Here is a 22434-nt window from a genome sequence, read left to right as displayed (position 1 = left end):
GTCCTTAGTCATTGTCACCCTTCAGGTCTGGGACTGAACTCCCCCCGCCGCCCCCCCCCCCCAGTTCGAATAATCCACCACTGAAGATCAAAAGGCCAGCATTGACCAAGGACAAACCATAGAGGGTTAGGAAAGGAGGGACAGAAACGAGGAGACCCAGGGAAGAGGGGTAAGGGATTGAGGGGACTGCAGTGGAGGCGCTGAAACAAAACGCCTGACCGTTGACTGTAAACTGATGGTCTGCTCTGTACGCCTTCGCCTAAGGCACAGTTAAAAGTGAAACAAAACCGATACCAGTGCCTGACTCCTCTCCCTAGAAGCTTCTCCGACACCTAAGTTTTGTGGTTAATTCGGCTGCTCCTTCCATTCTGTGAGCTCTCCAGCACCACTGTCCCTGCCGACCTTACATCCTTTTACTAAATGCCCTTCTCAAGTTCCTTGCTGTTGGTCATTTTTCATGGCTTGCAAACAGGGCAAAAACCAACTGACGCCCTAATTGATGCCAACACTGTTGGAAGTTTGTAAAGCGCCTAGCCCAGGCCTAGCAGCTAGCCAGCACTCAGTCAGTGGCAGTAGCTGGCTGAACATTAGTGTGTGCGTGTGTGTGTGTGTGTGTGCGTGTGCGTGCGCGTTCGCGCGTGCCAGGGAGGAGGAGGGCAGAATGTTAAAGAGAAGTCAGGACAACAGAAGGGAGAGAAGTCCAGGCTATGGCGTGCTCATTTATCCAAAATGTCTTTATTGAAACAGAAATGGTAAGAGCAAGAAAGACGGCGGTCTGAGGGGGATGTCTTCGGGCACAGGACAGAGCCCAGACATAGTGACGACAGCGCGTGGCTCCTGGTCCCTGATCTTCCCAAGGAAGGGAGCACAAAGCAGCAGGGCGGAGATGGGTGGGGGCAGCCCTCTGAGCTCTCCAATGTGGCTGGCGAGCGGCCTCGGAGCCTTCTCAGCCCCGCCTCGTCCCTCCCTCCTCCCGCGGGGCTCCCAGCCAGGGACCCTTGGCCACCGCTGCTCTGTATTGGCCAACCTCCCGCCAGGGTGCGCAGAGCCACTCAGAGGGCAGGGTTGGGGGTGGCAAGCAGCGGGACGTGGTCGCAGCGGTGAGGGGGTGGCTGGCGCAGCAGGGACGGCCGGCGGCACGGCTCCCCATCGCGGAGCACCTCCGGCAGCAGCTTGCGCTTGGTCTCGGGGAGGAGCAGGATGCTGAGAATGCACAGGAGGGCGCAGGCCGCCAGCACCACGTGCTGCAGGAAGGCTCCGTGGCCCATGTGGAGGCGCTGGGCGGGGTCACTCAGCCCCCCAAGCGCCCCCAGGGCCATGATCAGACCCAGGCCTCGGCCGCTAGAGAGATGGAAGGGGTGCTGAGCTAGGGCCTTGTCCTGCCCCTCTCTAGCAGCCTTGCCCCCCTCCATCCTGAAGACCTCTCAGAGGGAGCCCCAGAGGCCTGGCCCTGCCCCAGGGGCAGCCCATGGTTCTCACCGGACGGTGGTAGGAATTATTTCAGAGGCAAGAAGGGTGCTGAGGATGCTGGCAGCTTGGGAGGAGAAGAGGCCAAGGACAGAGAAGGTGGTGATGGCCGCCTCATTCAGATCTGGAAGGCCGGGAGGGCAGGACAACAGAGCTGAGATCATGCCAGGCCTAGTCCCCCAGCCACCCTGCCTTGGCTCTCGGCTTATGTGGCTCTAGCAGCATGGGCCCTGGACATTTACTGGCTGACTGGGCGGACAAACAGGTGTATGACCAGGTGGAGGATTATGGAAGATCTGGGCAGGGCTTGGTCCCTTCTTGTGTTTTGGGGATGCAGAGGCAGCTCTGCTGGGGTTCCCTTGCCGACACCCCTCCCTCCATTCCCCCACCCTCCACACACACACTGGGAGGAAAGGTGGATGCTCACAGTCCCACAGGCCCAGCAGGACCAAGGATGCAATGCTGGTGAGGGTCATGGACAGAAGCAGGATGCCCCGGCGGCCGAATCGGTCCACAGTCACCCCCAGGAAAACGCATGCCAGGGCCGCAGTGCCGCTGGCCAGCAGGGAGCACAGGTAGAAATCTGACGGGCTCCCTCCGCCCCCTACAGGCTGGTAGCAGTGGCGGATGGCGTGGGCAATGAAGCTTCAGGGGGGAAGGGCCAGAAAAGAGCAGGTGTCAGCCCCTGCCCAGTTCCCCACAGCCCTGGCAGCTTCCGCGGCCCTCCCTGGCCCCAGCTAGCCCCCACCCGGCCCCTGGCCTGGCCCTTGGCTCAGACACCCAGGCTCACTTGGTGAAGCCCAGGATAAGCAGATTTTTCCAGATGTTGCGGAAGTTGAGAAGGGAAGCGAAGGAAAAGGAGGGTGTTGCAGGGAGGTGGCAGGTGTTCTCCAGCTCTTTGAGAGAGGGGGTGAGGGAGAGGAGCCGTCGGTTAGCAGGAACAGGAGCCCCAGATCCTTTCTCCTGGGTGGTGGGGGCCCCGGGAAGCCGGTGGCACAGCCACGACCACTCAGGGACCACTGCCATGTTGTGTACAGGAGGCATGAGCCAGCCCCCCTGGGAAGCCCTGCCCCTTACCCTGCAGTGCTTCCTGGGCCTCCTCCCCCAGCATCTGCCCATGGGGCCGGTTCCTCTCCGCCAGGATCCTCAGCACAGACTGGGCCTCCTCGATCTGCCGCTTCACTATCAGCCACCGGGCCGACTCCAGAAACAGACCCGGCCAGCTGGGAGTGGGTGGTGGGGATCCACCATCAGGGCTCCCCTCTCCTGACCCAGGGATGGGAAGCTCCTATCTCTGAGGAGCTGGAGAGGGGGGCCGTTGGAGAATGAGGGAGGGGGTGTCTCTGGAGTGGAGAACAGGCTGAGGTGGAGCTGGGAATGGCCAGGCAGCCCGTGGAGGGTGGTACTGACCCGTAGAACAAGAAGAGGATGCAGGGAGCGGTGATCATTCTCTGCAGGAATCGCCAGTCCTTGGAGACAAGGGCCAGGCCCAGGAACAGGAAGTGCCCTCCCACCCCCACCAACTCCCCTGCCAGGGCCACACGAAGCCTCTGGGTTGGGTCACACAGCTCCAGGCCTGGGGGGGGGGGGGGGACAGAGAGCGAGGTCAGACCCTGACTGAGTCCAGGCTGCAGCCATCACCTCTCACAGAGCAACTCTGGATGGTCAGGAGCCAGGAGGTGGTTCTGTTCTCCTCGGGCTGGGCAGCCCCGGGAGGCTCTAGGTCTGGGACCCTGGCAAGCGTCTGGCAAACATGCAAGCCCTTTCAGAGCCAATCTCTTATTTGACCTTCAAAGCAACCCCCTGGAGTAATTAGGTAATTGTCCACAGCTGGTTGAGATGTCATTTTCAAAATAAGGTACTCTTCTCATCCAGTAGATGAGGGCCTGGCCGGCCGCAAAGATCAATGTGGGGACACAGTATGGAGAGAAGCCGGACCCTGGGGCCTTCCAAAGCCTGAGCGGGGAAAACTCTGGCCAGCTGAAACAATGAGGCCAAGGAAGGCGCTGAGGTTGGCCCCAGAGGGTGGCGGGACTGGCCTGTGGATGCGGTCAGGCCCACTTGAAATTCAAGAGAAGAATGCCTAGCAAGGTGACACTCACGCATCAAGTAGACACCAAGGTCAACGCCAGCGAGCAGGAAACCCAGGAGGAAGCGGAGGGCCATGACGCCTGTGGCAGAGCCTGCAGCAGCTCCTCCCACTCCGCAGGGGCCCACCAGCCCCAAGGTCAACAGCACAATCCCACGTCTTCCAAACCTGCCAAGAGGGAAGGGCTTGTGGGTGAGTAGTTACTGGGTGGGGCTCAGCCCCCACCTCAAAGCTGGCAGGTAGGAGGCTGTGAGTGGAGGGTAGGTGAACTGATAAGGCATGAGAAGATAAGGGTGGGGATCCTGGCTCAGTGGGTATCTGAAGACTGGTTACTGGAGTGTGGCTATTGTTCTATGGTGGTGAAACCATTGACTCTGGAGGCTAAGCCTGGTATAAGGTCAGAGATAAAAGGCATGGAGGTATTTATAGAAGTGAGACCAGGCATCAGAAGGGACGGGATATTGCCTGGGGACTTGAGACCATGGGTCTTTGGGGATAAAGCTATTGGTCAGTAAGGATGACGGGGCTGTCAGAGAGGATGGAGTCATGGGAATCTAGGTCTGCAGCTATGGCTCTGTGAAGTCGAGTCCCAGTCATTTCTGCACGGGGAATCACATAAGGGGGAGCTCATGTTCTTAGAGGATGGAGCCCTTAACTTTTGGAGATGAGGCCACCGTGCCGTGGGGTGTGCACTATTAGTCCAGAGGGATGAGGTAGAGGTCTGTTGATGCATATGCGGGGAAGAAGCCACTGGTCAGGACATTGCGTCACGGGGCTATTGCTCTTTGGAGACTGGGCCACTGATCAGTAGGGATGAGTCTATTACTCTCTGAGAATCAACAGTGAGAGTGGAGTCACAAACCAGATGAAAGTATTGGTCACTATGATGGTCAGTGGCAATCAGTGAGGGCAGAGCTACTGACCCTTGTGTCGTGAGCTATAAATCTTTGGGAGGAAGACTGTGCTCTGTAGAACTGAAGACAGGCGGCTGGTCGGTGGGAAAAGAACACTGATCCACATGAGCGAGGCTACGGACTCAGTGGGATACGGTGATTTCCCCATAGGGATGGAGTGGGACACCTGATTTTTAAAAAATTCAAAAACGTCCGTTAAGTATTCCACTCATCATGACCTTACATTGGGTTTCTGAAGCTCTATGGGTGGCTGGTGGGCTTGAACACCTGACCTGCAGCTCCGTGCTTGCTGGATACTGCCACCAGTGCTCCCTGAATTATTTATTAATCTTTGGGGATGAGACCATTGTTCCAGAGTTGAGATGACTAGTCCATACATATGACTGTGAGTCTTTGGGGGTGAAGCCATCTCCCCATAGAAATAAGGGTACTGGTCTGTGGGGAGGAGGCTATTGATGAAGAGGAGGTATAGTGAGCTGTGGGTTTGGGGTCATTTGCCCTAGGGATATGTGACTATCGGCCGTGAGGATGGTATTGATTTTGGGAAGTTGGACTATTGGATGCTGGTTGCCTTTGATCCATGGGAGTAGAATTATTAATTCATTTGTACGGGACTATAGAACAGCGAGGGAATCTTGGTGGTAGATGGTTAAGTGCTTGGCTACTGACCGAAAGGTCAGTGGTTTGAACCCATGGGATGCTCTGTGGAAGAAGAGACCAGGTGTTTGGAGAAAGATTGCTTCCTAGGGGGCAGGTTCTACTCTTTCCTATCAGGCTGCTACGAGGTAAAGTCAGCTCGAGGGCGCCCAACATAAATCCGTGGGGATGAGTCCAGTCATCTATTAGCAGTGGAGAAGGAGCAGATGACTTTGTGGCACAAGGTCACGGAGACTCATGTGAGCATCTCATGTGAGTCTCTACCGTCAGCCCAATCGAGACCCGAAGAACTAGGTGGGGCCCAGTTACCCCTACTGACTGCTCTGAAAAGGATCTCATTAGTAGGTCCTGGCTAGAATGGGGGAAAAAATGTGGCAGAGAACTCAAAATCATAAAAGAAACCAGGCTTATTGGTTGGATAGAGACTGGTGGGACCCCACCCCACCCACCCCAAGACTATGGCCTTAGTCACCCTTCAGATGTGGGACTGAACCCACCTGTGTTGGCATTAACCATTTAAGATCAAAAGCACAGCATTTACTGAAGAGGGTTAAGAAAGAAGGGGACGGGAGTGGGGAGGGAGGTGGAAAATGAGCAGCAGATATCAAGGGCTCAAGTAGAAGGCAAATGTTTTGAGAATGATGATGGCAACAAATGTACATATGTGCTTGACACAATGGATGGATGTGTGGATTGTGATAAGAATTGTACAAACCCCCAATAAAATGATTTAAAAAAAAGAAAGGCGAATAGAAGGAAGTGAGATAAGCAATGGCAAGCCAAAGGACTGCAATGGATGAGCTCAAACAACGGGTGCGAATGGTTGAATGTACAGCTGATGATCAGCTCTGTATATCTTCACCTAAATCACAATAAAAGGTTGTTGTTGTTTTAATAAAAGAATCAAAGGATTTTATTTTCATCCATGGGAAGAGCTATTGGTTGTTTGGAAGGGCTGTTCATCATTGGAGCTGAGGCCGCTGGCTCAGTGGGAATGATGGGCTTTTGGTCTGGGAGGGCTGTTACTCTAGGGGGGTGCTGCTAGAAGGCCCTTGACCCACATGGGTTGGGCTATTGACCCATGAGGGTTGAGTCATTTGCTGTCTGGTGTAGGACCATGGGTGTTTGTTCTTTGGAGCTATTGATTCGTGGGGGTGGGACACTGATTAGAGTGGAACCATTGGTCAATTGGAGCTGGGTTATTGACATTTATGAATCAATATATTGCTCTTTAGGAATGAGGCTATTGAAATGGAGACAAAGGTTCATGTGGATGGGGCTCTTGATCAGTGGGATGAGTACACAGGGATGTGAGGGAGGCGGCTTGTGGTGCTAAGCACAGTGGAGTGGAGAGAGATGTTCAGACAGCTGGACAGGGTGTTTTCGGTCAGAGGATGCCGACTGATCTTTGCAGCTGAGACCATCAAGCCATCAAGCCATGGATTCTAGAGCTACTTACTAATCAATGGGCAGGAGGCTAATCATCCACGGGGGTGGGGGGGAGGGGGGCATTTCCTTGTGTGGGTGAGGTCTGGAAGCGGTCTGGAAGGTGAGGTGGGATGAGGTGGCCTGCCATTGACCAGAAAAGCCCGGAGAATGCTGCAGAGTCCAGCAAGCATCTTCGGCGGCCTCTTGTGAAGGCCGGCACCTGGACTAGCCGCCCTGCCACCCCCTGCGCTCCACCCGCCCGGTGCCCAGGCTGTCCTCACCTGTCCGCAGGGTAGCCCAGGAACAGGTAGCCGGCGGCAAAGCCCAGGATGAAGAGGATCTGCTCTAGGATCACCTGCCAACCCAGGTCACACACCAGATCCCACTGGGGAAGTGAGAAGGGGCGGGGCGGGTGTGAGGCTCCGCCCCTGCCGGCCTCAGCCCGCCCCAGTCCGGTGGCACCTGCGGTCCGCGGGGCGCCTCACCTGGCCAATGGCGTTGGTGGTGAGCACCGGCAGGCCGTTGTAGTCCCAATCCTTGAGGCAGTGATTGAAATCCGGCGGGGCGAAACCGCGGCAGGAGGGGTCCGGACTGGTGGCGACGCGGCTGGCGGCGCTGGCCGCTAGGGCCGCGCTGGCGACGCTGACGCCGCTGGCGTTGGGGGGCTGCTCCCAACCGGAGGCGTTGGGGGGAAAGCCCCCGTAGTGACAATGCAGTGGGGGTGCCAGCGTGAAGATGGGGTCCGAGGCCATGCCCAGGGCCACGAAGAGCACAGGCAGGCAACAGAGGCCAAGCTGCAGCTGCTGGCCGCCGCCCAGTGCCCCCACCTGGGCGAGCAGCGCCTCAAAGCTGAGGGGGCCGGAGGGCACGGCCAGCGACAGGCTGCTGCCCATCCCGTCGCCGCCCTCCCCCTCCCGTCCCCTCTCGCGCTCACCCTGCAGCTGCTCCGTGGGCACCGCATCTCCGAGGGTCCCGACCTGCTGCTGGAGTAGGGGTGAGGGGCAGGGGCAAAGGTAGGGTGATGCGAGACCCCGCAGCGCGGAGGGCGCGGGGGGGGGACGGGGGCGGGGACTGGGAGGAGGCAGGGCGCTTGCAGGGGTCGGGGGTGGGGTGGGGGCGGCGGAGGAGGCAGGGGGGCGGATGGCTGAGCTTCCCGGGGCGCGGGCACTTACTCCACTAGGACTGGGGGTGATCTCGACCGTGCTGTCGATTTTGCTGCCGCCCCCGCCATTGGGCTCGGGGGTCCCGGTGGCCACCCGGGGAGCCAGCTTGCCGATCGCAAGGGCCCTGTTGGCCCGCGCTGAAAGGATGCGCTGCCCTCTGGCCCAATTGCGCGCCCGGGTGCTCGGACACCTTAGGGACCCCGCTCTGCAGCTCTGCAGCCGCGGGCGCCTCCTTCGTCTCTGCGAAGAGCAGTGCGCAGCTGTCCCCTCCCCTTCCTCCAGACTCTCCTCCCCTTCCTACGTCAACAGAACCTTCGGTCCAGACTCTCCGTCAGAAAGAGGGAGGGGGGTCGGGGGAGGGAGGGGACGGGGCTCTGTCGTCTGTTCCCTGGGTCTGCGAGCCATTGCGGTAAAACGGAAAGACAGCCGGGTGGTTAGAAATGCGCTGAGGGAGCTGCTATCTCTGTTTCCACCTCTTCCCCATCGCCATTGATCCGCTCTCCATCCATGCGCCCATCTCCATCCGTTCAGCAAAATTCATTAAGCCTCTCCTGTATGCCAGGCCCTGCCCAGGCTGTGGGGGTCCGAGGGGGGCCCAGACCCAGCATGGAAGAATTTCATGGGAAAGAAAGGCAGGCCGAGCAGCAGCTATGCAAGCAAATGTATCTGGAGGACACGACACGTTAGGCATTGTCTTGCAGCTTGGATTTTCAGTTCGGATGTCTTAGGGATTTGCCACCCCCACCCTGGTTGTCTCTATTTTTCACCAGCCGTTGGCATGGTTGACCCCTACGTCTCCCCAAACCCGTTCCTTCCCTCTGGGCCTCATTCTCTCCTTTCTGCACCAGAGAGAGGCACCATCTTCGAGTCACCCTCCTTCAGCGTTGTGCAATCAGCGGCTTAGCCGAGACCAGTGTTTCCCAAAGTGGCCATCCTGTCCCCTGGCGGGCTGCAAAAGCCAACTTCCACTTTATTTTGGATTATGGGCCACAAAAGCTGACACATGACAGCGAGAAGGGGGGCAGTAGGCCGAGGGTGGAAGCCTTTTGCACATCCCCCTCTCTGCCCTGGTGTCTCACCTATGACCCGGGCACCGCCTCAGACACGATTGCTAGATTCATCTCTCCAACTCCCACCTCCTTTCTCAGCCCCCGCGGGGCCAACGAAGTCACCCCTTCCTCCGTGTCTTGCCCCTTGAGTCGTGCATTGGAACCTCAAACTGACTAGGTCCAAGACAAAACTCATGTGAATGGGACCCTCATCAAAAACCATCATGGAGAGATGCTGACATGACCAGAACTTCCATTTCCTCGCTGCCATGTCTAATCCTTAGCAAGAGTCCAACCGCTTTGCCTCCTCGATCATTTTTTAACAGCCTCGTCTCTATCACCATTAGTCAAGGGACCTGCTGCTACAGGGACTTGTTTAGCCCCTAGTTCTTAGCTGGTCTCCTGTCTCCGGCTTCCTCTGTCATTCACAGTGCACCTGGAGCAATTGTTTCAAGGTGTGGCTCTGATCATGTCCCTCTCTAGCCTTCACTGCCATCTCTTCATGTCATGCAGGCCCACGCTCCCTCTCACGTCTTCCCCAGCTCTTACTCTAGCCACAGGTGCTGCCGGAAATCCTGCCACTGCTCAGGCTTCCTCTGCAATTCAGTCCACTGCTCCCCATTCTTCAGCTGCCGGCCCAAGCATCTTTCTTTCAGGCACTTCCCTAACCCCTAGAATTTCTACTTGAACCCCAGATCCCGGACCCACCCTATCTGTATCACCAGAGAGTGTGTTGGTAATACAGGATCCCAGCCTTCCCTCAGGACCACTGAACCAGAATCTGCATCTTAACAAGATGCCAGAGTGTACACACCTGGAAGCTGGAGACACGTTTCCGTAAGGGGCAGGACACCTCCCAGGCGCAGGCAAGAGGGATAAAAGGGGTGCCCTCGCCTCTCCACTGAGGCATGCATGCACCGTCTCTCCTGTTGGAAAAGTCTCCAGATTCCGCATAACCCTTTGCGATGCGTCACCTCTAACTCACTTCAGCAGAGCTCAGGATGTACTATGGTGCTGTTACAGCCAACCCTCCTTGGGGATTGATTTGCCTGTGTCCCTGCCTTGGAATAATCCGAGCATTCTGCGGTGCTGGGCTTTCCACATGCACTATCATGTTAGGTTCTCACTGAGACCCTGCTGAACATCTTCCCCCTCAAGATGACACCAGGCTCCGAGCGACTGATGTGACTGCCACATGGAGGCGTGTGTAGAGACTGAGTTCTGAAAGGTATCTTTTAGATTTCTTTCTGAAAAATGAGGTGTGGACCCCACAAGTATCCCAACTCAGGAATGAATTTTTGTGGCGCCAGAACCCAGAAATGAGATCCCACTTTGCGAGTGGAATGAGAAAGGAAGGACTGACAACATACCATGCAAATGCAAGGGGGTCCCCAGAGACCAAGCTTGTGATAGTCAGAGTGCCCCCAATACTGCCAGTGTGAGGCCATCACCTTGAGGCAGAACTGAAGTAACAGATCCTCGGCTTGGACTTCCTTTGTGACAATGACAATACAACTGGGGCAACACTCCCCCCCCCCCCAATTGACTTTTCTCAAAATCCTGAGGATTGCAGATTTCCAGCATTTTTCACCTCAGGAACTCCAAGTTTATTTGCTCAGAAGCATGGTTCCTAGGAAGCCTGGATGTTTGGGGACACCTAAGGGAGAGAGAGGGCTGAGACCAGGCTCTGAGTTGGGGTGAGCTCTCCAAGATGACACCTTCGGAGGCTGTGTGGTCCACCTTCTGCTCTGAACCTCTATATGATGCCATAAGGTGTCTGAGGAAAGGGTCCGAAGTCCCTGCCCGCCTCTCCCCCTGCAGGTCCTAACCAGCTCCTAACATGATGGTCCTTCCCTGCCCGCACCTGGCTCCTCCAGGATCTAGTTCATTTCTGCATGTCACCCTGTGTATGTCCACCACCAGCCACTGCCTGATCGGTGGCAGGCTCATCTGTGGCTGTTTCTCAGCTGCCAGCGGGGCATGCTGACAGTACACCTTCAGAGTGTGTCTGGCACTTCATGGGAGCGGAATAGATTTGAAGGAGGTTGTTGATGAAACAAGCAAAAGCGGTTCCCAAACCTTACAGGCCCCCTGTTCACGTGCGTGCCGCCCCCAGGCCTGTCGCCAGGCCCCTCACGGAGCAGAGGTAGCGACTCAGGTAGCAGGTTTTTTTGAGCTACACACCAGGTCCTGGGGCCTAGCCTGCTCTGGGAAGGTGGAGACCTGCCCCAGCCCTTCACAGTCTGACCAGTGTCCTGCCCCTCCACTCAGCAAAGCACCAAGTGCCACGCTGGCTGCCCCTGGGCCAAGAAGCAGGAACAGGAGAAGGGCCGTGTGATCCCCGGCTTTTGCCACCCGATTCTCTGTGGCACCACGTTTCCGGCGGTGAAGATGGCCCTGCACTGACAAACAAACACTGCCCCAGACCGAGGAGAGAAGCAACATGGGGCCCCTCCAGTGCCTCCCTCTGACAAAACAGGGAAAATATTAAATATAAATAATTTATACAAAATGGCTCGTACAAAAAGCTGGGGGCCAGGGGAGGAGACGCCTCTGTGAGAGGCTGAGATGACTGAAGAGGCAGGAAGGGGCAAAATTTGCCCCTTCTAGTCCTTGAAGCAGAGCCCTCCAGCCACCAGGGCCCTGCGGTGACTGTGGCAGGCAGGGGAGGGGTGGGGAGGCGCAGAGAGGGGCTCTGGGACCTCAAGGGGCCAGGTTGGTGAGTAGGGTGGTGAATCGCTGGGCCCGCCCCACCAACTCTGCCACACACTGAGCCATCTCTCGAGCCGCAGGGCTAGATGGGTAGCCCAGCGCGGCCCCCTTGACAGCCAGCACAGTGGCCCGTAGAGCCTGGCCCAGCACAGCGCCAGCAGCGCCAACCTGTGCTCGAAGGGGGGCTGAAGCTGCCAGGCGGTCCAGGGTATCCCCGACAAACACCAGGCGGTGAGCTGCTACTACCACGCGCTTGCCGTGGGGCACGAAGAGGCGAGGGGGCTGGTTGGCACGGCTGCTGGCCATCAGGGCTGTCACGGCTGCCTGCAGCGCGGAGAAGTGGCTCTGGCACTGGCCCGCATAGAAGTGCAGGAGCTGCAGGTCTCCCGCGGGCAGAGCCAGCGGCTCCCCGAGGGACTGGACGTCCTGAGGGCAGAGAGGAGTAGTTGGCAGGAAGGCTCCCTGAGGACCGCCTGAAGGGCTGATTTTCTGCCTCTCTTCCTTCCTCCTGGCCCTTCCTTCCGAGTGCAGTCCCTGCGCTCTTACCTCTGCCCATCCACTCTCAGACACTTGCCATTCTCACAGGTGACATCCGCCTCCTGCTCTCTATTGGGGGAATCTAGCACAGTCCAGCAGAAACAACGCCGTGCAGACTGGCTAGTTCTCTCACTGAAAGACCCCTGGTGGGGTGGCGGTTATGCGTTAGCCTGTGACCCCCACGGTCGGCGGTGCAGAACCACCAGCAGTACCGTGGGAGTCGCTGCCACTGACTTGATGGCAGTGAGGGAAGTCTGTTTCAGTATTTGATTGATAGAAAAATTGATGTCTTCAAAAATCTGGTGTGTATTTTATATGAACTCTCTTCTCACCCTCTGCCAGTGAGTCGATTCTGACTCTCAGTGACCCTGTATGGGGGTCCAAGGCTGTGGATCAACGAGGGAGCAGGTGGCCTCAGCATTCTCTCTGGAGTGGGTTTGAACCTTGGACCTTGCGGTTAGCAACCCAATGCCTGCCTGACAGCGCTGCAGGGCTCTTTATCAATAGGAATGTCAATGAATTCAGACTGGCCCCGTGATGACTGCTCACCAGCCGCTGTGTGGATGTGGTGTAAGATGTGACCCGCCTGCTCAAGGGGCAGCATCAGGCTGCAGTGAGTGTTCCTCGGGGCAATGAACAGACAGACAGAGCTCGCTCAGGATCGGGGTGGGGGGGGTGCCTTGCGCCCTGTAAGCACGCTCTGAGTTATGAACTGGGCATTTGGATTTGGACTTTAAAAATGAACTGAACAAATTGATTTTCTCACGCTTTAGGAAGCTAGACGCCCGAGTTCAGAGCACTAGATGTAAGGCTTGATTTTTTTTTTTGGGGGGGGGGTATTGTGGTAAATCTTGTCTGTAACAGAACATTTGTTGTTTCAATTTTTGTGTAATTTAGTGACATCGAGTACGTTTATCACAGTGTAACCGTCACTATCTGTTTCCAAATTTTCGGTTACCTTTCATAGAAAAATCTCAGTGGCCTTGAGGAAGGAGCCTCTTCCCACCCCGACCCCAAGCCCCAGGCGTCCACTACTCCACTGAGAGTGTGTGTCACGCAGATGCGTAGGATGCGCCCAGCTTGGGGCCTGGTCCTTGGTGAATGTCCCCCAAAAGGCGGGAGCTCTTGTACTAAAGGCCATTGTACCCAGGGGTCAGGAAACCCCTCACTTTACAGAGATTAACCGGAGGCTTCAGCGGTCTGCCTCCCTACTGGTGGGGCTGGGATTCGGAGCCTCGGGTCTCTTAGGAGCCCAGGAATTCGCAGTCTCAGAAGTCACCCAGCTAGCTCCTTCTCACATGCTTTCTGCTCCCCTGGCTGCCCGGCTTTCTGACACCTCTCCAGCAAATTCTTTCCCCTCTTTCTGAATTCCTGATTTCCTCTTTCAAGTTCCAACACCTTCCTACTGAATTCTAACTCCTCTCTATTCTTCCCTGTCCCCCAACCCCATCCTCATCTATGGTTGAGAATTCTCCTCTCCAATTGCTGCTCCTCCTTCCTTCCCTGGGTGGCCCCCTCTCTCGCACCTCCCCAGGGTTACCTGCTGCTCCGCAAGCTCCCTCTCCAGCAGTTCAGGTTCCCCGGGGCAGGCCTTATCCGGGGCCCTAGATCCCTGAGCTTTATCCATGCCCTGCAGGAGGGGATCCAGAGCTCAGTATTGGGGTGGGAGGGCAGACAGGCTGGCTCCGGGGACCTTTCCACCCCTCCCATAATCCTCTGGGAATTGGGGGTCAGCGGGTGCAGAGCTCTAGTGGGAGGTTGGCGGGCTGCTGGCACTGGCATGAGCGGTGTGGCCAAGTGCCGGGGTCCCAGGCACCGCCCAGTTTGGCTGGTGGTTCTGGGGGCCCAGGTGGCACTGCCACACTCACCTTCAGGTGGACATAGTCGTAGTCCTCGGTCACTGGGATGCCTGCATACTCATTGTTGGGCCCCTCTGGGTCACTCTCCACTTGCCCGCCCACTGGGTCCCCTTCAGCCTTGGGGGTCCCATAGCCAGGCAGGCGGGGTGGGGGCGGGGGCAGAGGCCGGTCCTGGATGCTGCCCTTCCGGCCTGGGGCAGGGGAGGGGGCTGGAGAAGGGCTGGAGGCCTCGGGGACAGGCAGGGCAGGCAGAGGGCGGCGGGACAGGCTCTCGGCTGAGGGCAGCCGGGGCCTATGTGGAGCTGGTGGACTCCTGGCCAAAACCAGGGTCAGAGTGTCCATGTCCTTGGAGGCTGAGGCTCCCGGGGGCTCTGGAGAAGGGGGAGCCTCTGGCCCCAGCAGGGGCACATCATAGATGTCCTCCTCGGAGCCCCCGAGGTCCCCTTCAGCCAGCAGTTCCTCGGGGGCTTCATACAGATTGAGCAGGGCTGATGCCCGTTTCAGGTTGGAGGGGGCGGCATAGAGAGGGGGCCCTGGTTCTCGGCCCCCCTCCCACTCCAAGTCCGGCTCCAGCTCTGGGGGATGTTTTGGGGGCAGAGGCACATCATAGGGGGCTTCCTCCTCTCCAGGAGGTTGTAGGGTCACCCGGCCCAAAAGGCGGGAGAAGGAGGCAGGGGAGTCGTAGGGGTCACTAGAGGGGACCCGGAGAGCTGTGGAGGGCACATCATAGACCTAGAGAGAGGGAATGGGTTAGTTATCTGCAGGCTCCCGAAGGGTCCCCAGGCCAAGGCAGCCCCTGTGCTCACCTCTAACATAGCTCCGGAGGCAGCCAGCTGGGCCCCACTGCCTCTGGGGATCTTGTAGATGGAGTCCGGGGAGGGCGGGCAGTGCCCAGTCAGAGATCCCGAGCCGGGACAAGGCCGAGCTGGTGGTGGCACCACGTACACCTGGGGAGCAAGATAGGTGGGTGGGTCAGGAGGAGCGAGGGACCCCGGCGATGTCTGGCTTGAAAGAACTTGGAGGCCTCCCAACCCCCTCCCTGTACTGCCAGGGTCACAGAGCCCAGGAAACTGGAAAGGGGGGGAGAGGGAAGGGGCTGAGCCCAGGCTCCCTAGTCTCACCTCCTGGTCCTTACTGCCAAGCTCTGGGGCTGGACATGGCGAGCCAGGTTGGGCTGGGGGTGCCTGGGAGGCGCTGGGCTGGGGTGCTGGGCCCGTGGGGAGGAGCTTCACTCTGTTGGCGGGCACGATGCCCTGCTGGCCATGCAGGGAGCAGAGACACCAGCCGTCCAGCCCTCCTGCACCCTCCCGCTGCAGGACCCGCAGGACATCCCCTCGGCGGAAGGACAGCTCCTGGGGGGACTCGGCCGTGTTGTCGTAGAGTGCCCGGGCCAGCTGGGCCTGGTGGGTGAGGTGGGAGTGGGGAGGGGTCTTCATACACACATACCAGATCCTGTGGGAACCCTTCCGAGCTGCCCACATCACCAGCTCCTGGCTCACTTTTCTTTACTGGGTCCACCACCCCCTGTCTAGCTTCACCTCCTCCCCGCCCCACCTCTTCCTTTCAGTTTCCGAGACAAACTCCTGCCTCAGGCCCTTTGCATGTGCTTTCTCCCTTACCCAAAGTGCTCTTCCCCCGACCCTTTATCTCCCTGGCCCTTTTTAATATTTCGGTTGACGTAAGGGTCCCCTTCTCCGTGAGGCCATTTCTCCAGCCCGGACTCTGTCTCTACACCTTGTCTTTATAAGGCCGGTGAACATGAGGGCCTTCACAGAGTTCATGGGGAGAACCCTGTCATGTTTGAAGCCCACTTTCCTATGGCTTTCACCTTCCCTTGTGTTGTAAGTCAGGCGAGCGTGGGAGCTGCTGTCTTTCCGGGACCGGCCGTAGGGCCTGGCTCACGGTCAGTCCTCCGAGAGCAGCCACTGAACGGCTTTCCCCCGAAGCCTGCTAAGGCCTCCCGTAGACTCCTCTTTGCTCCCTTCCGCTGGTGCCCCCACGAGCCAAAGGGCCAGGAAACAGTTGCAGAGATGCCCCCACCCCAAGCGTGGGTGCAAAGGCCGGTCCAGACGGAGAGCCTGAGCCTCGTGATGCAGAGAACAGAAACCGAAGCCGGTGTTTTGTTCTCAGTCTGAGCAAACCTCAGAAGAGGCTGCGGTTGCCATGGAGAAGGGAAAAATGTGCACACTCTAGCGCGCGCATGTGTGTATGTGTGTGTGTGTGGCAAGCTGGCCGGCCGGCTGAGACGAGTGTTTATTTCTCAGCCAGTTTCCAGTCAGGGAGGCCCATAGGCTCAGGTAATAAGTCACAGATACTGCCATTGTGGGGAGTCGCCACTGAGTTGATTCTGACTCCAGGTGACCCACATGAATGGCGCAGAACTGCTCCACGGGGCTTTCTGAGCTCCGATCTGAGTGGAAGTGAATTAGGCCTCACTTCCGCGGTGCTGCGGGATGGCTTTGAACCACCGATCTTTAGGTTAGCAGTCTAGCCCAACTGTTTGGGCCACCTCTCAAAAACCAAACTCCTGCCATCCAGTCATTTCTGACTCTTAGAGACCCAACCCTGTCCTATGGGGTCAGTGTGAGCTGGCATCGACTCAATGGCAATGAGTGGTTTCTCCCTCGGGGTGGTGGCTGGTGGGCTCAAACTGCTGGCCTTTCCGAAAGCAGTTGTAGCAGCAGCAGCTGTAGCAGCCCGACAGAGCCCACGGTGCCACCAGGGCCCCTGAAGCCAGATACGGAGTGCCAATTAAATGTGCAGGCGTTGTGTACATGTCTACAGTTCTTATTCCCTGTAAGCCTCCCAGCAGCCTTCGGAGGGAAGGAGGAAGGGAGGGAGCGTCAGTCACTGCTTCCATTTGGAAAGGAGATGCTGAACAGGGGGTATTGCCCAACGATGCAGGCTGTTAGAGTCCAGAGCGTGCATTCAATCAGGCTCTTAATCATTTGCTTTCCTGCCTCGTCACAATCGCTCATGTACAGGCCGACCTTTATCTTCCAGGGAACCCACAACTCAAACGTGAGTAAGAGCATCTGAAGGCTTCAGGTCACCTAGCTTCCCTTTGCTGGCAGCAACGTGTCCCGATGCTGGCTCCCAGCTTCACCTTTGGTGGCATCGAGCTTAACCCCCTCAACATGCCAAACCACCCTGATAACCGGATGACGGAGGATCACACCGCTGGCCTGGGTCCAGGCAGGGGAGGCTTACACAATGGTGGGAAGGTAGTTAGGGGCTCAAACAACTCAAACTCACTGCCCCTAACTCAATTCGGACTCAGAGGGATTCCAGAGGATAGGGTAGAACTGCCTCTGTGGGGCTTACGAGTAGAAAGGCTCATCTTTCCACCGGGGGAGTGGCTGGTGGTTTCGAACTGTTGACCTCCTGCAACCCATTATGCCACCAGGGCTCCTTAGTTAGGGTCTGCTGACCAGGGCACTGACCAACTCAATATGAAAGCTCAAGCAGCAGCCCTCAGACAGGGTGCGGGCTTTAGCTCACAGGCCCTGGGGAGAATGTCCTTCTGGTGTGAGTGTGTGCCCCTCTCCCTCTTGGTGGGTGGGTTCCCCTCTTGGTGGGTGCTTCCTTCTGGAGAGATTGTCCAGCACTTCATGGCTGGGTGACGTGACCAACAAACTAACTTCTCTGCTTGTCTGATTCCATACCATTTTCTGGTTGTAGTTTGACTTCAAAAGGCTATTCAGTTCTGGCTAGACTGAAACATGTGCACAGGTACAGATAAGAGATTTATAATAGCTGGACACACGGAATCCAGGAACAGGAATGGGAGTAGTGAAACTAGGAGGGTAGGGGGCAAGGTGGAGAGGGGGGGGACCGATCACAATGATCAACACATAATCACACCACCCCCGCCCAGGGGAATGAACAGTAACTGTGGGGGAAGGGAGACAGCAGTCAGTGTAAAATATGAAAATAATAATTTATAATTTATCAAGGGGTCACGAGGGTGGGGGGAGGAAGGGAAAAACAGCAGCTGATACCAAGGGCTCAACTGAAAGTAAATGTTTAGGAAATAATGATGGTAACATATGTACAAACATGCTTGATACAATTGATGTATGTTGTTTTTTAATCATTGTATTGGGGGTTTGTACAAGTCTTATTGCAACCCATACATAAATACATTGTGTCAAGCATATTTGTACATTTGTTGCCCTCATCATTCTCAAAACATTTTTTTCTACTTGAGCCCTTGGAATCAGCTAACTTTCCCCCTCCCTCCCTGTCCGCTCCCCCACAAACCTTTGATCATTTATAAATTATCATTATTTTGTCATGTCCTACACTGTCCAACATCTCCCTTCACCCACTTTCTGTTGTGTCCCCCAGGAAAGGGGTTATATGTAGATCCTTGTAATCGGTTCCCCCTTTCTACCCCACCTTCCCTCCACCTTCCTGGTATTGCCACTTTCACCACTGGTCCTGGATTCCCTGTGTTTCCAGTTCCTTTCTGTACCAGTGTACATCCTCTGGTCTAGCCAGATTTGTAAGGTAGAATTGGGATCATGATACCGGAGGTGGGGGCGAGCATTTAAGAACTAGAGGAAAGTCATGTTCTATCATTGCTACCCTGCACCCTGAATGACTTGTCTTCTCGCCATGATCCCTTTGTCAAGGATGTCCAGTTGCCTACAGATGGGCCTTGGGTGCCCACTCCGCACTCCCTGTCATTCACAATGATATGATTATTTTTGTTCTTTGATGTATGGATTCCTATAAGAGCTGTAAGTGCCCCCAATAAAATGATCTTTCAATAATAAAAAGGCTATTGTCTTCCCCCACCACCATTACCTCCAGATCAACACAAAAGAAAAACCTGCCAATCACATGACAGAATTCTGATAAAGTCAGCACCCCTCTTTCTAACTGTAAATTATAAATTGGTGTTTTGGATCTAGCCAGGGGGTGGAGAGTGGGTCTGGAGGCAGCCAGATAAGACCTGGGCTTAAGGTCTGTCCCTTTTCAGCCAGGTGACACTTAAGTTGGGGCACGGGTTCTTCCTTCATAAAATTGGGATCCTCATACTACGCCCACAATGGGTTGTTGGGAAGTTACGAGTGAAATAATGCATCCAAATCCCACGAGAGAGCTGAGCACAGTCAACACTCAATTAATATTAGCTACTTTTTAGGGGTCTGAGTCATCTTCCCCTGGGCCTGCTCACTTCTGAGTAAACAAAAAATAAATCTACCTCCTGAGACTACACACGCTGACCAGCAGGTCTCGAGCACCTATTTATACATACACACACATATGCAGATTCAAGATCCCTCCCTCTCCAGGCTCAGCGAGCAGGTCTTAGCACCAGCACACAGACTGAGAAACTAAGCAGAGGGAGTCCAGCCTGAGGAGGGACCGAACTCAAACCCAACAGGCTCCTGGATGACTGTGTGCAAGGCTCCTCCCCAGAGCCCGCAGGCAGAGAGGCCCAGGAGACAGGTGGCAGCCTCATTTTCCCTGCAAGTTGCTTGGGTTCAGCTGCGGGGAAGCAGGAGGCACAAAGCAGAGGTGGGGCTCCGGGGCAGCTCCTCCCTGTGAGGTTTGAATTCTGTCCAGGGGAGCCAAACCACAGGGATGTGCAATGACAGGAAACTTCCCACCCACCCAGCCGCTCCCCCGGAGAAAAACCTGCTTCTGATTACAGCGAAGAAAACCCTGTTACAGTCACAGGTTTGAGTCAAAGTACATCAACCGGCAGAATGGCTGATAGACTGATTGATAGTGGGCGTGGCCCGCCACTGCTCCCGGGACCAGCTGACTAGAAAGGCAATGACTAGCTTAATGGGGGTGGGGGTGGCCCTGCGCCACGTGTTCTTTGGGAGGCCTCTTCCCACTGTCCCATCTTGCCAGCTGTCTCCTCCCTTTGTCCTTAAGTTCCCAGAATGTGGCCTGGGGCTGGCTGACAATCTCTCCCCCTCTATTTTCTTTCCCTCCTAGGTCTGCCTGCTCCCCTCCCACCCCCCACGTCCCCCTCTCTATCCCTCCTCTACAGATGGGATGCCCTCGGTCCGGGGTCTCTCCCATGCTATTCCCCACCCCCACCCCCTCACTCCCGTCCTGCTCCAGCTCCCACTTCGTTTCAGCCCCCCTCCCATCCTTTGACTAGCTTCCCAATCACAAGCCCCGGCCCACGGCAAGAGGCCGTCTGCTCTCGCCCCAAAATGGGCAGCTAGGATGCAGGCAGTTCTGTACCCCACCTACTGGCTCCTGGGGAGCAGCCGCTGGAAAGAAAAGAGAGGAGAATGGGGGAGGGAGGGGGGAGGTGGCAATCCAGCCTCTGAGGGAGCGCGGGCGACACACGAAGAGAGAGGAGGGGGCCCAGCCAGCAGGCGAGAAAGAAACGGGCCGAGGACAGACAAAGAGGGCCCGAAAGGAGAGGGACAGGGGTGCTGGCAGGCGGTGGAGGTCGCTGCCTCTCACAGATGGACTCACCGACGTGGCTATGGCCATGGCCTTGGCCTCCGGAGACGAGACGGCCCGCTCCGATTCGCTGACTTCAGCAGCGGCGGCCCTGCACCATGGCCCACTGCCTCCAGGCCGGGAGGCGGCCCCCGGCCGCGGCGCCTGAGTGGTGGCCTCTGCCGAGGTTGGAGGAGGAGAAAGAAAACCCACAAAACTCCCCCGATGGGAGGCAGCCTGGCCAGGCAGGAGGAGGAGCGGGGCGGGCTGGGGCGTCGCTGCGGGACCTTATCCAAGGGCGCGCGCTCTGCACGGTCCCCGCGGCCTCCCGGGGGCCAGCAGGCTGCCGACGTCCCCGGAGCTGCCTGCCCTAGGCCGCGGCGGCTCGCGGGTCCCGCATGGGCCGAAGCTCCCCTCCCGGGGCCCGGCGGGCGAGCAGGCGGGCGCGGGGGACGCGCTCGATGTCTTTGCGCGCCGCGCCGGGCAGCCCCGAGGGCTGGGAGAGGCCGCCCGGGCGGTTGGACTGGGCGAGCGAGTTCAGGGACCAGCCTTCCCCACCCGGGGGCCGCGCCGCAGACTGGGGCGCCCAGGGCCGTGGTCGGGGGGTAGGGGGCACTGCGGGCACCCGTGCGAAGCGCAGGGAAGTGAACGAGAACTCGGAAGTGCGCCCTTCTTCAAACGCGCTCCAGGTGGTGTAGGGAGGCGGGCGGGCGCCAAACGCCCGGGAGCGTGGCCGTTGGGCAGGGCTGGCCGAGTGCGGCTGGGTGCCCAGAGACTCGCACCCCGCCGGGGCGCACGCACGCGCGCACGCTCTCGGGAGCCTGGGGACGCGGCGGCGGCGGGGCCCACTCGTGCTAGTGTTCGGGGAGCAGAGGGCCCGCCGCCCTGCTCCCACCCTCGCTCTCAGCTGCGGGGCTGCGCTCGCCCGCTCCCCCCCTCGGCCCCGGGGCTCCCGGCGCTGGCCCCGAAGCTCGCGCTCGCGCGCACCCTGGGCAGGGCCTGTCGGCAGCTCCCAGGTGTCTCTGGGAGCGAAGGGAAAGGCCACAAAGCAAGAGCTGCAGCGAAAGAAAGGGAGAAGGAGTAGCCCTGGCTAGAGTCTTGCAGACTCGCCTGCGGGAAGTACCCTGCGAGGGTTCGCGCCCCCCACCCCCGGGAAGGACCTGGGGTCGCGCGTGATCCCTAGGCTCACCCCCTGCTCGCGGCTACCCTCCCCTTCCCGGGCTCCAGGCTGCCTCTCAAAGCAGTGGCTTCCTCCTCCCCTGGCGGAGCTGGTCCTGGGGATTAAGAACAAGAAGGAGGGGAGAAGGGAGGGGAAAGGAGGGGGCGGAGGAGAAAGAAGGACGCTCCCTGCTCAGCCAAGTGTTGAGTTTCAGCTCGGGACCCTTGGGCCAAACGGCACGCCCTCTCTCAGCCCACTGGGCACCCACCTCTTGCTTCCCGACTTTGTAGGGGCCCTCTGGGTGGTCTGGTCAGCGGCCCCCCCCCCCCGCCCCAACACCCCTCCCAGAACTTTCCTCTCTGCGCCACGCCCCCCTCCAGCTCCGCGCGCGCGCCTCTCTGGCTCCCTTTCATTAGCCCCACATCTGTCTCCCGTGGGAGGGAGGGAGCTCCTTCCGCTAGCTGGGGTGCTCTGAGAGGAACCTCTCCCTTCTCTTATTGTCGCCCCCGCAGGGATGGCAGGCTTTTCGAGGTCGGACTCAGGGACTGGACAGGGATTCTGAGATTCTGACCCTGGTGGGAGAACCTGAAGCTGGGCCCCAGAGCTGCCCGAGGGCCGGTTGGACAACGTGTCACACGCTGCCTGTTTGGGCCTGTCTCCCGCCCTCGCTCTGGCTTATTCGTGCCGCAGGGGAGGAACAGGTGTGGGGACCACGGACAGAGAAGGATACTGTGATCTATCCCCCAGGAGTTTCAGCTCAAAGGACAGGACTCTTGGGGTCCGCACACCTCTCAGCAGTCCATTTCTTCTCTGGCGACCTTCCTCTCCTTGGGCCTCTTTCTTTGGGCCTAGGGGATCCTGACTCCTATTGAGAGCCTCCTGCCCTTGAAAAGTAGGGAGCTGGGCTGCCAACACAAGAGTGTGCAGGTTACCACCTGTCTTGGAAACCCTGTGCGCCAGCTCTCCTCTGCCCTATAGGA

At 57.8% G+C, this 22434-nt stretch overlaps 2 protein-coding genes across 7 annotated transcripts; both read right to left on the bottom strand.

Annotated features, from left to right (window-relative positions):
* Positions 1–719: 719 nt before the first annotated feature.
* SLC22A17 (solute carrier family 22 member 17) lies at positions 720–7863 on the bottom strand. Of its 3 annotated transcripts, none has more exons than XM_075531428.1 (10): positions 7728–7863; positions 7041–7535; positions 6837–6940; positions 3570–3724; positions 2878–3043; positions 2545–2690; positions 2258–2363; positions 1895–2112; positions 1480–1591; positions 720–1341 (listed from the first exon to the last, which is right to left on the bottom strand). In XM_075531428.1, exons 2-10 carry the CDS (start codon positions 7446–7448, stop codon positions 1053–1055), a joined length of 1704 nt encoding a protein of 567 aa, XP_075387543.1. In that variant the 5' UTR covers positions 7449–7535; positions 7728–7863; the 3' UTR covers positions 720–1052. The 3 variants fall into 3 exon arrangements, with proteins under 3 accessions (XP_075387543.1, XP_075387542.1, XP_075387544.1); XM_075531427.1 differs by having other exon boundaries at positions 7041–7538; positions 7728–7862; XM_075531429.1 differs by lacking the exons at positions 1895–2112; positions 2258–2363 and having other exon boundaries at positions 7041–7538; positions 7728–7862.
* A 2487-nt stretch (positions 7864–10350) lies between these two features.
* On the bottom strand, positions 10351–20697 carry EFS (embryonal Fyn-associated substrate). 4 transcript variants are annotated; one of them, XM_075531375.1, is made up of 6 exons: positions 20329–20696; positions 14997–15275; positions 14682–14822; positions 13885–14607; positions 13557–13646; positions 10351–11905 (listed from the first exon to the last, which is right to left on the bottom strand). In XM_075531375.1, the coding sequence occupies exons 1-6, from the start codon at positions 20344–20346 to the stop codon at positions 11471–11473; spliced, it is 1686 nt and encodes a 561-aa protein (XP_075387490.1). In that variant the 5' UTR covers positions 20347–20696; the 3' UTR covers positions 10351–11470. The 4 variants fall into 4 exon arrangements, with proteins under 4 accessions (XP_075387490.1, XP_075387491.1, XP_075387492.1 ...); XM_075531376.1 differs by lacking the exon at positions 13557–13646 and having other exon boundaries at positions 20329–20697; XM_075531377.1 differs by lacking the exon at positions 14997–15275 and having other exon boundaries at positions 20329–20693.
* Positions 20698–22434: the final 1737 nt, after the last annotated feature.

The sequence above is a fragment of the Tenrec ecaudatus genome, chromosome 14 (genome assembly GCF_050624435.1).
Source record: "Tenrec ecaudatus isolate mTenEca1 chromosome 14, mTenEca1.hap1, whole genome shotgun sequence".
NCBI classification, from domain to species: Eukaryota; Metazoa; Chordata; class Mammalia; order Afrosoricida; family Tenrecidae; genus Tenrec; species Tenrec ecaudatus.
This window is presented reverse-complemented; position numbering and strand designations above follow the sequence as displayed.